The 16272-nt window shown below is 46.2% G+C and overlaps 1 protein-coding gene across 1 annotated transcript in view; it reads right to left on the reverse strand.

Moving 5' to 3' along the window:
* EXOC4 (exocyst complex component 4) overlaps positions 1-1032 on the reverse strand; it is a 264576-nt gene extending 263544 nt beyond the window's left edge. Inside the window, exon 1 of the mRNA XM_033057550.2 lies at positions 911-1032. Coding sequence (XP_032913441.1) covers positions 911-996 — 86 coding nt within the window. The 5' untranslated portion in view covers positions 997-1032. The remainder of the gene's footprint in view (positions 1-910) is intronic.
* Positions 1033-16272: the final 15240 nt, after the last annotated feature.

The raw sequence follows: 16272 nt of genomic DNA on the forward strand, positions 1-16272 counted from the left end.
CACCTTGTCACCCACATCAGAGTAATGTTCAGTCTTTTCTTCAAATCCTGCAGGGATGGGGACTCCAGTCCTGCCCCTGGAGTGATGGAGATCCTACAGTGTTTGAAGACCTTTCCTGCATAGAAATTCCTCCTACCAGCCAACCTGAGGCTGTTCCATCTCCTCCTGTACCTGGTCCCTGTTCCTGGAGCAGATCCCAAATCCCCTCTGGCTGTCCCTTCCAGTCAGGGACTTGTGCAGAGCCACAAGGACCCCCCTGAGCCTCCTTTTCTCCAGGCTGAGCCCCTTCCCAGCTCCCTCAGCTTTTCCTGGTTCTCCAAACCCTTCCCATCTTCCTCAGCTTTTCCTGGCTCCCAGCCCCTTCCCAGCTCTGTTCCCTGCCCTGGACACGCTCCAGCCCCTCCAGGGCTGTCCCCAGGGTTCCAGGGTGTCCCTCAGGGCTCAGTCCCTGCCCTGGGGCTGGCACAGCCCAGGTGCCATCGGCCTCGTGCCCACCTGGCCATGTCCAGCCACTGTCCCCAGCACCCCCAGGGTCTTGCCCAGCTTTGCAGCCTGGAGCATCCCTGGGGTTGTGCCCCCCGTGCAGAACCTGTGCTGCCCTCAGTCCTGGATCAGGGCTGGATCCCTCTGCTCCTGTCCCTGGAGCAGATCCCAAATCCCCCTCAGTGTCCCCTCCTGGCAGGGACTTGTGCAGAGCCACCAGCCCTCAGGACAAAGTTTTCTCCAGCACCGCAGCCTCCCCAGCGCTCCAGGGCCAGCAGGGACCCCAGCCTAGGGTCACCCAATGCCCCAGGAGGGACCCCACACCACGGAGGCCCGAGCCGGGCAGGCCTCCCCAGCACAGCAGGACCTGCCCTCAGCCCTGGCTCACCCTCAGAGCCCGGAGGATGCGGAGCGGGGCCACCCCTACCTGATAACCGAGATGAGCAGCCCCGAGGGGTCCTTGCTCCTGCCCACCGTGCCGCGGTACCTCCCAACCGCGTCGCCCGCCGCCATCTTGCGCCCCCTCAAACACGGCGCAGACACGCGTGCTGGCGCGCCGCAGCCAATCACAGACGAGGACGGCGGGATGCCATCCAATAGAAAGCGAGGAGGGCGGGGCACGCGGCATCAAGGTGGGATGCGGCGCCGCGCGGCCTTCTGGGAGTTGTAGTTTTTGTGGCGGCGGCGAGACAGGTTCTCACGCGAACCTCCGACAGGTGGTTAAAAATCAATTAAAAGTTAAATAATTATCGACCTGGTAAAGTGCACCTGCAAAGACATCTGTGCCCAAAAGCCGTCATTCACTCTGGGAGCGGCAGGAACTGGAGTGGGGGTATGAGGGACCAAAGCATCCCTTCAGAGCCCTCACGGAGCGCGGTTGGTTGAACAGAGAGGAATTTAAACGTTTATAGAGTTAAAAGCGGGTAAAGAGCGTTAAGTACTTAAATTAACATGTTCGATTAGTTAGTAATGCTAAATACTCACAGCCTAAAAGAGTCTGGTCACAAATAACACCACAAGAGTTGCTGGCACTTCCCTTAATTTAATATCTTTGAGGTACGATGGCTCTGAATGCAAACCTGAGAGTTTTACACAGGAATTGTGGTTTTGGAGCAGATGGAGGTGATGGATTAGAATCCATCCACAGCCTCAAAAATCCTCCCAAAACTCACTGTGGGGATCTCTTCCAACACAGGATATTTATTCCAATATCCTGCACTGCTGTGATTCCATGGCACTAAGCACAACCTCCTTGCTTTCCCTTGAAAGATCACCTTTGGAAAAAGGAAAGGTGGATGTCACCTTGTCCAGGGCTGGAGATAATCCAAACATCAAATAAACCTCTCCCAAGAGCTGCCTGACTTTCCCCATTTAGTGTTGCTGGAAAAGGCTGAGCTGGAACAGAGCAAAAGGAATAAAATAGGAATTTATTGAAAGGATTCACCTTGGGCAGTGCAAGAGCCTGGTCAGGGCTGCACCCAAATCAAATCCCAGATGGATCCTGGTCACGAGTTTTACACTTTTTTTATAAGTTTTGGTTCATCTTGGCATCAATTATCCAACCACAGCCCCAGATTATGAAGTCTCAGCCCCCTGGTTTGCCCCCTTTCCCTCACCATTATTTCTGCTTTTTGGTTACTGGTTGTTCTTGATTCTTCAGCTAGAAAGGAGTTTTTTTGTCACTGCCCTGTGAAGAGAACTCACTAACACCTAACATGAAGTTTTACAGTTGCACACCAAGAAGCAGAGATGCTGAAAAATATAAAAGCTAAAATCCAAGGCATCACTAGGAGAGGGATAAGGACAATTTTCCAGTCACATCCTTTGAGAGCTCGTGTTAAAAACACCGTGCAAACCCCAGGATTGTTGTTGCACAGGCAGAATTCCCTAGGCAAGGCAGGAGCAACCATCATTTGCATCCCTTGGAGCTTCTGGGTGTTTTCTAAACCAGGTTCTCTCCATCATGTCAAACACACTGCTCTTCCAGAGGAGTTTTTTTCTGCCCAAAGCTGCATCTTAACGATTTAATTGCATGGAAATTGTTGGAATCTGTAGGTGAGTCAAGAGTACCCATTTATCCAAGCTGCATTTTGAAACACCAGGTAATTGGAAGCTTGATAATTCCTTATTTACAAGGGGAAGAATTCCACCGTAGCTGTTGTGGAAGAGCCTCTATTTATTATAATCAACAGCTGTATCTGTGATCATTAGCAGAAGGGCAGAGTAAGAGCATGGGCACTTAAATTGTGAAATAAAAGATGCTTTATTCCTGAATAAGCAATGTGTTTTCAGAACAGAGTAATTACTCCAAAGTAAAGTGATTTTTATCTCCAGGTAGGGTGTGCACTTCAGTGTGCTCCCGTGTAGCTGTTCTGCTGCATTTCCCCTGTGCACACGAGCTCTCAGCTCCACAATTTCCTCTTCAGCTATGCCAAAATAAAACTCTCATTTTCCTTGTTTTTCTGAGCAGGTTTGCCAATGCCTTTGCCCAAGGACGGTGATTTGAGTGGCAGGAGGTTTGTGCACTGGCTGGAGGGAGTTTTTCCTCAAACTGCCAACTTGCCAATATTGTTTTTGTTAATTGGCAATTCCCATCGACTGCTCTGGAGCAGCACTGCCTGGAGCCTGCAGTGGGGGTGAAATCGATGTGTCCCACCTTTTCATTCCTGACAGCTGCAATAATCACCTCATTTAGGAGGAACTTCATCAGGACAAACACCAGCAAATCTCCCTGAGAACTGTGACCTGGCTGGCTTTCAATCCTGGGCTCTAATTGCTAAATCACTGCCTGGTTTCATTGACCAGTCCTTTCCCTTCGCTCCTCACCCATGCAAAGCCACAGGTGGGAATTTATGTTTTCTTTAAATGAAAAGCCAGGTTGATATAGCACATGAACACTGAGATCTCTCTTGATTATTAATATATGATACAATGAGGCTGAAGGGTCACGAGAACATCACTTGTTCCTTACACAATTTACAAAAAAAGGTCTCAATCTGAAAACTGATGGAAAGGAAAATAGGGGAAAGATTTTTTTTTCCTTTTTCACATTCCTTTCACGTAGTATTTTAGTACTTTGAGGTGTAATGGGTGGCTCCTGGATTACTCAAACCAAAAAATGTCCAAAATGAAACAAAATGTTTGTGGTGATGAATGAATGCCTGTCACAGCTTGTCAACAGAGATCAGGTTGGCTCAGCAGAGGGTCCCCCCATACAGAAGGGAATCACAGATGGTTTCACTCCTCCTCCCCATCCATCCTCCCTTCAACAATAAAAAAAGAAAGGAGGGGTGAGCTTGTCCTGAGCCATTCCTCATCACTGGGGCCAATTTCCCAAAGGAACATCACCTAGTGCAGAGTTCTGCCAAAGAGAATTCTGAAGAGCACAGGCAGAGCAATTCTTTGGGAAATCTGATTTATTCCCTTGGGAAGTGTTTTACAAACTCCACTGGCCAGAGCTCCATTCCCCAAATGACTTGTTTAAAGGATTGCTTCCCTCCTTTCCTGAGGTAATTTGACCTGCAGCCCCTTTCCAAGTTTATCCCCTGATATTTTCTAAGTGGAATTTTTGGGAATTCCTAAACCTAAGAGATTTAGGGCTGATGCACACACAGGGTCTCTCAACCCACAGCTTTAACATTTGAAAAAATACCACAAGCACTTTGTTATTTAATTTCAAACATTAGTGGAAATGTCAGACCAAAGGGTTTGGCTCACACCAACTTCTTCCAGGTGTAATTGCCTTGTGTGTAAAGCCTTTATATTGGTTATGATGAAATCTCCTTTGTCTTCCAGCAGTGTAGATGGGAGCAGAGTGAAGGCCAGAATTTCCATCTAAGCTGTAGGAGCAGTTCTGCCTGTGAAAGTGAGCCCAAGCCTGTTGGCATCTCTCAGTCAGCTTAATAAAATCTATTTTACCCTTCTGACAGAGCTGGTCACCCCCACATCAGCTGCATTAAACTGAAATTGGTGCATGGGTTAAGAATCAGGTTCCAGCCACCCTCATTTTATAAATAATTCTGGTTTTCTTATGAAGCTTTACCAAGCTTTGCCAAACTGTCTGAGCAAAGAATTGAGTCAAAGTATGCTGAAACATCAGGGTTTGGTTTTAGGATTAATCACACATCTGGATGACCTCATTATTCTTATTTACCATTAAATAAGTGTGAACTAAAGCTGGTTTATGTTGTTTTTTGGATTTTCTGCACAGCAACAATCAGTTTCTCTTCCCAGCACGTAGCTGCCATCAATTCTTTTTGTCTCTGTGAATAAGAAGAAACTCCTGGGGCAGGAGAAGAAGTTGCCTGGCTCAATGCTGGGAATCAAGGCAGAGATAAGATTCAAATGTCTCCTCATTGTTTTTTGCCTCCTGACATTTCCCACGTTGTGCTGTGTTCTGCTGCTGCAGAAAAATAATAGCTAAGATTAAGTTAAGTGGAAAAATACTGCTGCTTTTCCAATGTCAAAGCCACAGAAGCTCTGGTAATGCAGTCCCTGAAGGAAAGCAGAGCAGGTGTGAAGCATTGCTCTTCAAAGACAGGTAAAATGCTGGGAGGATGTTCTCCTCCTCTTAACCATTTAAAAAAAAAATCCAGTTATTTGGTTTATTTTTTCCCCTTTATTTTACTTATCCTCACTGAGGGAATGCTGGTTTTACAATTGTCCACAGGCATTTTCCAAGTCCTCAGGCTAACAAGTGCAGGCTGCTTGTTGGCTTCTTGAAATTAAAATCCTTAAGTCTTAATCTTCCTTTAGAGCCATGGAAAACCTCAGGTATATGAGAGACATAAAAAACAACACTCCCATTCCATCTCTCCCATGTGTAATTATGGTTTTTTTTCCCCTTCTATAAAGAAGTTTTTTAGATCCCACCTACAAACTTCTTCTTTTAACCCAGCTCCATTAATTTCCTCATGTTTTATCTTGTGGATTTTTTGGTCATCAGCTGTTGCTTCAGGTGATATCCAAGCCTAAATCCCTGCAGTTTGGGGGAGAAGAGGTGGCTGGATAGAAAAGAAAATCTCAGGGGGGACTGAGGGGGAGTTGGAACCACTTGGATCATCTATGCCAGCAAATCCATTTGGGAGGAAGAGTTAATGGATGCCTGAACCCCAGGAAAAACCCTCAGACCACAGCTCCACCTTATTAAACCACAGGCAGCTGAGCATGACAAATACTGGAGATAAGACTTTAAAAATTCCTGTGCTCACAGAGATATTTCATCCTGCTGAATGCAGCTTTGGAAATCTTCTGGTTTGTGTAAGCAGAAGCTCCAGGCAAGAGAAACAAGCAGAACTTGAAGTGAAGTGAGTAAAACTCTGGTACCAGCGACGCGCTCTTGTATTTCCGAGGGAAGCAGCGCCGGTATCAATCCTCCTGAAATGAGACATCAGCCAGCCAATTTCAAGGCTTGTCTTGCAGAAAATGGGCCACAAGATTCAGCAGCTGAACAGTCCTGCTGGCCTCAAATTTAATTTGCTCTGAGGTGATATAAAAGCAGGGTAATACGATGGTTGTTGTACTTGCTGAGCGCTTTTGACAAAGTAAATCTATCACTGGCAGGCACCACAGCCCCATGCCACAGGAGGAGCTGTGACCCACCACGCTGAAATCAAGCACACAACAACAATCCCCACTCACCTGACAGCCCCAAGGATTTGCTGCCAAGAGGAGAAGGAGCTGGAATGATCTGTGCTCGGTCTGCAGCTCAACACAGGGATTTGGAAGGATGCTCACATTGCCTGGTGGGTTGGTTTTGTATTAATTGCTACTTAGAAAATGGTATTTATGGAAGGTTTTTTTATTTTGAGAACCTTTTCTATGACTTGATGGGACTAATTCATAAAGAGTAAAGCCAAAAAAGAACTGTTTTTTTCCTCATATGAAAAAGTCCCTATAGCCTAACAAGAGAATACTCCTCTCTCTAGAATGAACTGAAAAAGATAATTCTTAAGTTAGTAACTGTTTCTATATGTTGGTGTTAAGAAAGAGAAGAGGGTGTGGGAAAAGAGAAAGAGTGGTCTAAAAGTTTTGTTCTGAATTTATTATTCCTTTATATTGTTAATAAAAGTTTTCTTTATGTCCTTTAAGTTGTGTCCTTGCTTTTACTCCTAGTCCTATCTCACAGCAAAAAATGAGTACAGTAATTTCACGATTATAAGCTGCACATCCGGGTGTCAGCAACTGTCTTGGGTTACAATACAGAGTGTGATCAAAGGTGTCTGTTCTATCACCATCTGTTGAGGGTGGGGCAGTGATCCTGATCTCTGTGGGAGATATTCTGCTAATGGGCATCCATTGAAACCAGCTGGGGCAGTGTTCTTTATCTCATGGGATATCTCCTGTTCATGGCCATGGTTTATAAACCAGCTGGGGCAGTGTTCTTTATCTCCATGGGATATCTCCTGTTCATGGCCATGGTTTATAAACCAGCTGGGGCAGTGTTCTTTATCTTTTCACAACCCATCCTTCCTCCAGCCAGTCATTTTCTGCTCATGGCCATTGAGTCCCACTGTGGCACTGATAAAATTACTGCATCCCATTGGGAGTTGCCTTTGATGGTGCTAGTCAAAATCACCCTGACCAATGCTGGGATCCCTCCCCCTGTCCATGCCTGGGACAGGATAAGAGGAAACAGCCTCAAGTTGTGCCAGGTGAGGTTTATATTGGATATTAGGATTTATTTTTTTTTATGGAAAAGGTTTTAAAGAATAAGAGCAGGCTGCCCAGGGCAGTGATGGAGTGACCATCCCTGGAACTGTTCAAATAATGTGGGCATGGTTTAATGGGGAGCATAGTACTGGGTTGATAGCTGGACTTGATGGTCCTAAAGGTCTTTTCCAAGCTTAACAATTCCATTTTTTTGTGCCCAAACTCAGCTCTGCAGCTTAGGTGATGGAGAAGAGTTTGACTTTCCCCTTGCCCCAAAAACTTTACAACTTTATTACAGTTTAGTGGGGAAGATGAACCCTGAAGTCACTGCCCTGACCCTCAGGCTGGACAAATCTAAAATTTCTGGACAAACCCATCAAGCTGCTTCAAAGTTCCAACAGGCACCTGTTGAGCAGCAGCCAATCTGCAAGGGGTCAGTGATGGAAATTCCCAAATATTTGGGGTGTGAAGGGTTTGTGGGTAGATTGAGGATGCTCAGAGACTTTGAAAGCCTTGTGATAAAGGGTCAAGCAAAACACCAGATCTACAGGAACAGACAAATCAACTTTATTGCACAGCAGTGTTCTGTGGACACTGAATAAGGCTGAAGACTTCATTTTTTTTTTTTCAATTTGTTGTCAGCAAGAAGGACAAAATCACAAGACAGATCCTTGCAGATGAACCCCATGACTCCTTCACCACTGCTGTGGGGTTGGAGACACGGCAGGGTGGGAGATTTTGGGCTGTTTCATCCATAATCTTTCAGTCACCAAGAGATCTGACAGCACTTTAAAAGGTGTCAGTGGAGCAGAGGTGACCTTTGAGGTCCACATGACCTTTGGAACACAAGAAAGATGAGTCTCCTGCGAGATTCACTTGGAATTGCAGGAATTTAAGCTGTCAGTGCACCTGAAAAGTTCCTAGAGGTGGTGGTGTATCCAAATGATTCAGCAGAGGTTTTGTGATTCCCATTGAGAGTCTGGTCAGGCAATATTAAATGCTCAGCAAGAAAATGAAGTGTTACCTGCTGTACATCTATAAAATGAAATGTAATGTGATAAAATGAACTAAAAGGTCTCCTCATCTCAGTGTTAAAAACTGCATTGGTGTGACTGCTGTAGCTGTGTAACAATTCCCCTTCAGCAAAGGCAAGTCCTACAATGTAATACCATTTTTTTTTCTCATGATCTTTATGGGTTTGGGGAAGGAAAACATTTCCAGGAGTACCCAGCTGGAGGGGTTTGGTGAAAAATTAGATGAGCACAAGTGACAGGTATTTCCCACAAAGCAAGAGGTGTCTGTCAGAGCAGTGCAGGACATGACCAGGCACTAAAGGCCATTCAGCTGCTCCTTGTGCTGCCTTTCATCCCCCCTTCACTGCCACCCTCCATTTCCCATCCCTCCCCAAATCATCCTCTGCTTCCCCTTGTGTCCCCTCTTCCTTCATCCTCACATTTTCCTAACGTCTTCCACTAAACACCACTGATATTTTTTAAATTGCAGCCACACAAGCTGAATTTACAAATCATTGTGCTGCTGGTTCCTGTGTTAGATCTTTCTGCTTAACTCATGTACCTCATTTATTTGAATTAGAAACTCATGGGGCAGAGGCCACATTTTAACAGGAGCAGAGTGGAGATTTATGCAGCAGAATTAAGCAGGATAATAAAATACACCTCAGTGAAGGCTGAAATGTAAATTGTGGAACCCACGTTGGTTTCATTGCTCTTGAAGTGAACATGTGATGACTTTTTCTTACTTCTTTCATAATTTAGATGAAGGGACTTGATGCAGTGAAATTGTCACTGAGAAAGATGTGCTGTGGGACTGCTCACCCAGGCCCATCAGAAATTGTTCTGTTCCCAACAGAAATTGTTCTTCCTACTGAAATTGTGTCCCATGTTTTACCTTCAGTCATTTCCTGGTTCTGCAAGAAAACTGGAGAGGGAATTTGGGATAGAGGTATGGAGTGCTGGAACAAGGGGGAATGGATTTAAACTGCTAAAAGGAAGGGATGGATGGATCTTGGGAAGGAATTCCGGCTGTGGCTGCCCCTGGATCCCTGGAATTGCCCAGAGCCAGGCTGGATGGGGCTTGGAGCATCCTGGGATGGTGGGAGGTGTCCCTGCCATGGCAGGGGTGGCACTGGATGGGCTTTAATGTCCCTTCCACCCCAACCATTCCATGATTCTGGGATTTGATGCCACTGTGGCAGAAGAACTCCAGATCTCTGCTCCTCCTGTCCCTGTGCTTGTGAAACTGAGATCAACATCCTTCTTGTGTTGGGGGCTACAGAGCCTGGAGGTGTGACAACAACAAATACCCATGCTAGGTTAGTGCACTCCTGAAATTCTGTGTATTGGCAGCAAGATTCCCTCGTGGATTCCCTCCAGGGAGCAGAGTGTCCCCACCCAAGTGCTCATTCAGGGCAGGATTTAGGCAGACAAGAAAAGTTGAAGAGTGCAGAACAGTGAACAGCCTTTGCTTTGTGCCTTTCACACCCAGCTAGACAGGAACCAGAGGAGATAAACACAGCCTGAATTTCATTTTTCCAAGTGCACTTATAACAGGAAGAAGCAATAAATTTGTAGCCTTGGGTTATGAACCTCTTGGTCTCTCAATTGCAGGCTGGGCGGCCGGCTGTGGTCATTATGAGTTCAGTAAATTTTGGAACCTTTGCAAAATGCTGCAGCCTCCTCAGCAAGAAGCCTTTTGTCTGAAGTGGGTTTAGTTCAGTGGATGCAGAAGTTGCTGGAATGTGAGGGCAGGAACAGCCATGGGGGTCGAGATATTCCTCAGGTATTTTTACAAAGTCAAGGCTCCCCTGCTTCCCTGGAATAAGAAGGGGCTGGAATATTTATGAGAACTTTATTCCCACCACAGCTGGAAATATAAATCAACACTCTGCAGAAGGAAAAAAAAATCCAGACTTTTTTTTTTTCACTTCTTTTCATGGTGTCCCCATGTGCTCAGGTCTCCCTGAGCTGGGAAAAGAGCAGGGAGCACAGAGAGGAGCCTGGAGCCCCAAGGATCCCAGCAAATGGAGCTGGGCTGGCACTCACCTGAAACCTCTGGGTCCAGCTCTCTCCTCTGGGAGGTGTCATTGTGAGATTCAGGCATGGATTGCAACAGAATTCTCTTCTGGAAACCCCTGCAGGCTCTCTAAGTGCCACCATTTTCAGCAGTAACCATCCCTTGAGCTGAAATTTTGCATTCTGCAGCTCAGAATCCTCTTTACCCCAGCAGAGCTGCTCACTGCCTTTATTCTCAGCCAGAATGAGGCAAGTTCTGTCTCACACTAAAAAATCTGGTGTTGCCACCCTTTCCCCATGGAATGCACACTGAGATAAACACAGGAACCCTGTCGCAGGCAGGATTAGAACACTCATCCAACTTTGAACAGTTCTTCTCACCCCTCTCCTCTTGGGGACCACACAACCCCACACTGAAATCAGTAAAGCTCCCTCAGTCCCAGGCTGAAGTTCTTCAAATTGCAAAACCCACCTGAAATTTGAAAATGAGCAAAACAAATTTATAAAAAAAACAAAAAAGGTAAAGAAAGAAAGAATTGAAATCTGGCATTAAGCCAGGTAAAATTCAAGTGTTCCAAACTCATGGAGCTGTCAAAGGAAAAGGGAAACAATTCAGGCTGAGAATGAGGGATGCAGAAAGTCCTGATTAGGAAAGTGCCACTGTGGGGCTGCTGAAGGAATGAGAGGGGACAGCTTGGAGTTAAATATCAAAGTACAGACAGGTGAGATTATAACAGACTGAAACCCAAGCATGGAATAATGTTCTGCTGGGAATTGTTCTGCTGTGCTGCAAGGAGCAAATTCCCCATTGTCTCTGCTTGGAAATCCTCTGTGCAAAGAAGACCTTTGGCAACTGGGATGTGGATTTGGCATTGCAAAACAACATTAATCCTCAGCAATTACAAAGTGTTTTCAGGCTGACCTTCTCCTGCCACATGGAAGCTGGGCAGGAGGAAGAGCCAGAGTTTTGGAATGTGTCTCTGAGGCTTGGAACATAATGCAAACATTTATACTGCAATCAGAGAGTGGCTGCAGACCATGTGGATGTGCCTGGGAGAGCTTTAAAAGCTGTCTGGGGAGGCAGAGAGAGGGGCAGCATCCACAATGGGATGCTCAGAGCCAGCTGCAAGCCCTGCCTGAGACATGGCAGAAAAGCTGCAGTGTTTAGCTCAGTGTCCCTCTAATTAGTGCTGCTGGTAATTGGCTCTGTGGGTTAAAACTGGAGCCTGGCAGCTGGGTTGCTTTGAAGGTCCTGACCCAGTGAGCCCAAAAATCAGCTGGCTGCAAACAGTGGGGTCCTTGAATGGAGGTGGCCATGTGTGGTCACACTGCCCAGGACACACTGGCCCATGGAGTGGGAACCTTTGGAGAAGAGATGGATCCACAAAAAAAGCAGGATTAGGAAGTTCAGGGAGTGCTTGGCTGGTTTTGTAAGGAAGAAGGGAGGTGGTGATGTGGGGGAAAGACTCAGCCTGGGTTCTGGAAGTTCCCTGCTGTGTGAAAGAGCCAGCAGCCATTCCAGGAGACCTAACCCTCCTTTTTTAGGGCTTGGCTTAGCCTCCCTCCCAGTGACTGCCAAACACCAGTGGGAATGGGGCTCTGTGGGGCAGGAGGCACAGTGAGATTTCTTGGGGCAGTTTGTTGTTGAGGAGTACCTCCAGCACTGGTAAAGTGGCTGTGTTCTCTCCCACCTTCCTCCTACCCACTTCCAGATCATTCCCTGACAGTTCAAGAAATTCCTGTGTTTTCCTCACTGTCAGCACTGGGTGCTGAATCAGGAGAGGAGCAGCTGCTAAAGTTTTCTGGAGCAGCACTCAGGTCCCAAAATGGCTTGGGCCAACAGAGACAATTCAAGATTTTAATGAGCTGTCAGATCCTGAGGTAGTGCAGAACTACACCAGCAGCAAATCCTATTTGCTGTCCCATTCCATGCTCGAGAGTACTGACACACTGCTCTCTCCTGCTGGAGGAGAAAAGTCTTTTCATGCTGAGAATAATGAATGGCCCGAGCCAAAGCGTGGCCAGATGGTCCCAATCAGCAGTTGTTTATACCCAGACCTGGGAGAACAGGTCAGGCAAACCCCCTGACCCTAATGCTGTCTGTAGGAAAATAATCAATTTACAAGGCCAGGCAGAGTGACCTGTGAGCCCTGTTTGTTGATCCAAGACATAACGGCTCAATAGCTTTAATTATTAAAGCCAGAACAGACAACCATTGATCCTCCCACTTAGTGCCATCTCTGCAGCCTCAGGGCCAGGGATTTAGAGCAGGGGAATTTGCAGGGAAAGAGAGAGAACCAACTTTGAAAGGCTGATCCACTGGATCACCACAATTTTGAACCCTGATTTTGCAATCTGGCTCCCACCTGTCCATCCATTCCAGCACCTCAGAACAATCAAGTGATGACCTTTCCCTGAGAACACAACTTCCAACTTCTCAGCTTAACAAGGCATTGAAAAAGTCATTTATAGAGTTGACCCAGATCATCTTTTCTCTCCAACAGTTCACAAAGCAATCGGTGTAAAGGACATTAATCAAGTTGGCGCCAAGAGGTAATTGAAGACAGTAATTACTCAGGTTTTATAGAGCTGGAAATGTAATAAGGATTTTAAGAAAGTAATAAGTGAAGCTTTCTGCTGAGAGATCCCCTGGTGCACACGGTTTAGCCAAGGGCCCATCTTTTTGAAAATACATTTTCATGTAGTTATTACATCACTGTCTTGCTGGGACATCTCTCCTGAGCTTTTGTAAATGTAATGGGCTTTGCCGAATCTGAATCCACCATCTCTGCACCCCGAATTTCCAGGGCAGACTGACACCTCTAATGCAGGAAACACCAAACACACATTTTTGTGCTTCACCTTCTCCCTGCTCCAACCTGGCAGATTTCTGTCAGGTGCCCAATTTTTCATTCTGCTTTGGAGGCCGTGGCAAAAAAGATCTGATTGAATTTCCCAAAGGCACATTCAGCTCATGCAGCAGCTCTGAGGCTTTTTGTGGTCAGAAGTGGAGGCAAATTTACCCATCAGGCTCAGAGGCCATTTCAGCTGCTTAAATCACAGGATTCCACAACAGAAAGAAAAACTGGGATGAGACAGCAAATTTACCTTCACTTGAACCTGATAAAAAGTGACAAAAGCTCCCTGTTTGTGCAGAACACCCTGAGTTCAGTGAGATGCTGGTCCAGTCATCCCCTGATTCCTTGGTCGTTTTTGGGATCCATCCCACATTGCCTCGAGTGCAGAACTCCTGAGTCCCCTCCTTGCCTGGTGCTGGTTCCTTACAGGCTCTGAAGCACAAACCTGAATTGCTCCATGCCTTTGTTCCTCCACCTTTACTTATTTCCCTCTGAATTATCTCCTTCATTCTTTGAAAACGGAATTCCTGCTTGCTGGGCACCTCTTCTGTCCAGGCTCATCCCTTGAGTTACTGATGGGGACTGGAAACTCTTCAAGGCAAGCATCAAATGCACTTTAATTCGCTTTTTTTTTGCTTTATTTGCAAATTGGTTGGCACAACGTGGTGGCACAAGCAGGTGCTGCTGGAATAAGAAGCCTCAGTCTTGGCTGAATTGGTACTGAGGCTTGACATGACTCTGCTTCTTTTAAAATTATTTTACCATCAGTTCCAGCTACATCCAAGCATTCTGGGCTGGGAGCACACATTCCATCACTCCAGCAGGAGGAAGCTCAAGCTGAAGAATTATTTGGGATATGTCTGCTTCTGGTTCTCCTCCAAGGGCAGACAGCTCATTACTAGCAAAGCACTTCTGTCCTACAGGGTTTTGTGGCTTTCTGGCTCTGATCTTTGATGAAATTTCATTTCATGACAGGTCTATTCACAATATCTCCTCCCTAACAAGGACCACTCCCCTCTGGAGGGAGAAATCTTCCACACTGGTGCTGGGATGGGATGGGATCCACCTGGACTGCTTCTGAAATGGCTCTGCTTCAACCTCTTCCCTGCCTTGCAGCCAGCAAAGTCCTCTGAAGCTCCAGGAAGAGAAAATTTGGCTTGAATTAATCACCCATTAGGTTCTAGATGCATTTGCTGCACTGCACAACTCAGCTCTGCATCCACTTGTTGGTCTCATTAGGTTTGATTAAAATTTGGTAGGGGATTCTAGGACCTTCCAGTGACCCATTGTGGTGTACTCTGGAAATTTATTCAGGTCAATTAGACATCTGCCACGTTCAGCCTCAAAGGCCATGACATATGTTTGCTCAACAGGGCACGGCAACAAGGAGAAATTGAATTTGCATCCCGAGCAAGGTGTATCAATATTGGTTTTTAATGAGATCTGCTGGCTTTCACAAGCAGCAAAAAGTGTAAATTTATGCTGAAGTGTCAACAAATGCCAGTCAAAGGAATTTCTGTGTGGTGCCTGAATGCAGAAGGCACAGAGGGACAGGAGGAGTCATTTGGATCAGCTTGTGTTTATTTGGCTGTGCTTGCCCAAGGTAAAATCCCCTTCCAGCTGAGGCACCTGAAAACCTGGGGGCTGTTTTGGGTCCCTCATGACAAGAAGGACATGGAGGGGATGGAGCTGGGGGAGCTGGGAAGGGGCTCAGCCTGGAGAAAAGGAGGCTCAGGGGGGACCTTGTGGCTCTGCACAAGGAGGGGACACTGAGGGGGATTTGGGATCTGCTCCAGGGACAGGAGCAGAGGGAACGGCCTCAAGCTGCACCAAGGGAGGTTTCTACTGGATTTTGGGAACATTCCTTCCCTGAAAAGTTTGTCCAGCCCTGGCACAGCTGCCCAGGGCAGTGCTGGAAGTGTTCCAAAAAAAAGTAGAAGTGACACTTTGTGATGTGGTTTAGTGGGCAATCAATGGAAGGCTGGACTTGATGATCTTGAAGGTCTTTTCCAGCCTTTCTGATTCTATGGTTCTGTGACTTTCCCAAGCCAAGGGTGGTTGCAGAGCCAGGAAGAGAATCCAGAATTCCTGAGTGTCCAATGACACCATTCATTCCATGTGTAAAGTGAGTGCAAACACAAACACAGCATGTTAAAATGGAAAAATACATAATGTATTCATGCAGCTCCCTCAAAAACACATGGCCTGATCACTCAAAGAATCTCAGAATATTTTGGGATGGGAAGGGACCTTAAAGTTCATCTCATTCCAACCCCCTGCCATGGGCAGGGACACCTTCCACCAGACCAGGCTGCTCAAATACTGAATTTTGGACACTCAGGATACTGAGCACAGGCCACTGATTGATTTGAATGTTTCCTTTATTTCTAATTTCTTTGGTCTAAAAAGCAACTTCTTCACCAGTTTAGCTGAGTAGCTGTTCTCTGCCAGTTGTCCCAAATGGAGAGTATTGTACACATTTGCCATAATTAGCTAATTTAACCAGCTAATTTGACATCAGTAGCAAATCTGTGAGTTGAACACCAGCAAATGAACTCATTAAGGAGAAAAGGACTTGTGCTTTCTCCTTTCTTGTTCTTTTTTTTTTGTTCCCTCTAGTTTTGCACTTTGGGGAAATCAGGATTTCAGGGAAATTTGGATGATCAGATAAATAGGGTTTTATTGATGAATTTAAAAGGATGCACCAGAATATCAAAAAGGTTTTTCAGGAAGATGCCAGCACTGTCTGTCCTGTTCAGGAGGGACCCAAGGCTAGAGGACCCCACATGGGCTTTTAAAAATTTATCCTCCTCAATCTCCTCAAGTGCTGCACCCCCAGAGGAACCTCTCCAGCCCTGGGGCTTGCTGTGAACACTGATAATTTCAGAGATAAATCTGAGCATTTAGAACACATGACTGTGACATTCACATCAGCCTGGCTCAGGACACAGGGATTTAATTGTCTGCTCACCCAAAGGCTTCCACTCATCCCTCACTGCTTCAGGTGACATCCAGGGGTCTCCTCCCACCTCAGTCATGCTGTTTCCTTCTTTTTTGCTGGTGTCTGTTTGTAAAATGTTGGTGATAACACAAGGCATGAGTGCACACAGGTAAAATATTACAATATTCAAGGAGCCCAGCCATGGAGTGTGAGAATTCTGTTATCTCCAGACACCTGTGGAGATAACACCCAGCTCTGCTCCTGACCTGGACACTCTGCAGCTGTGCTCAGGGGCACATTTGTTTCT

The sequence above is a fragment of the Catharus ustulatus genome, chromosome 4, assembly GCF_009819885.2.
Source record: "Catharus ustulatus isolate bCatUst1 chromosome 4, bCatUst1.pri.v2, whole genome shotgun sequence".
Lineage (NCBI taxonomy): Eukaryota > Metazoa > Chordata > Aves > Passeriformes > Turdidae > Catharus > Catharus ustulatus.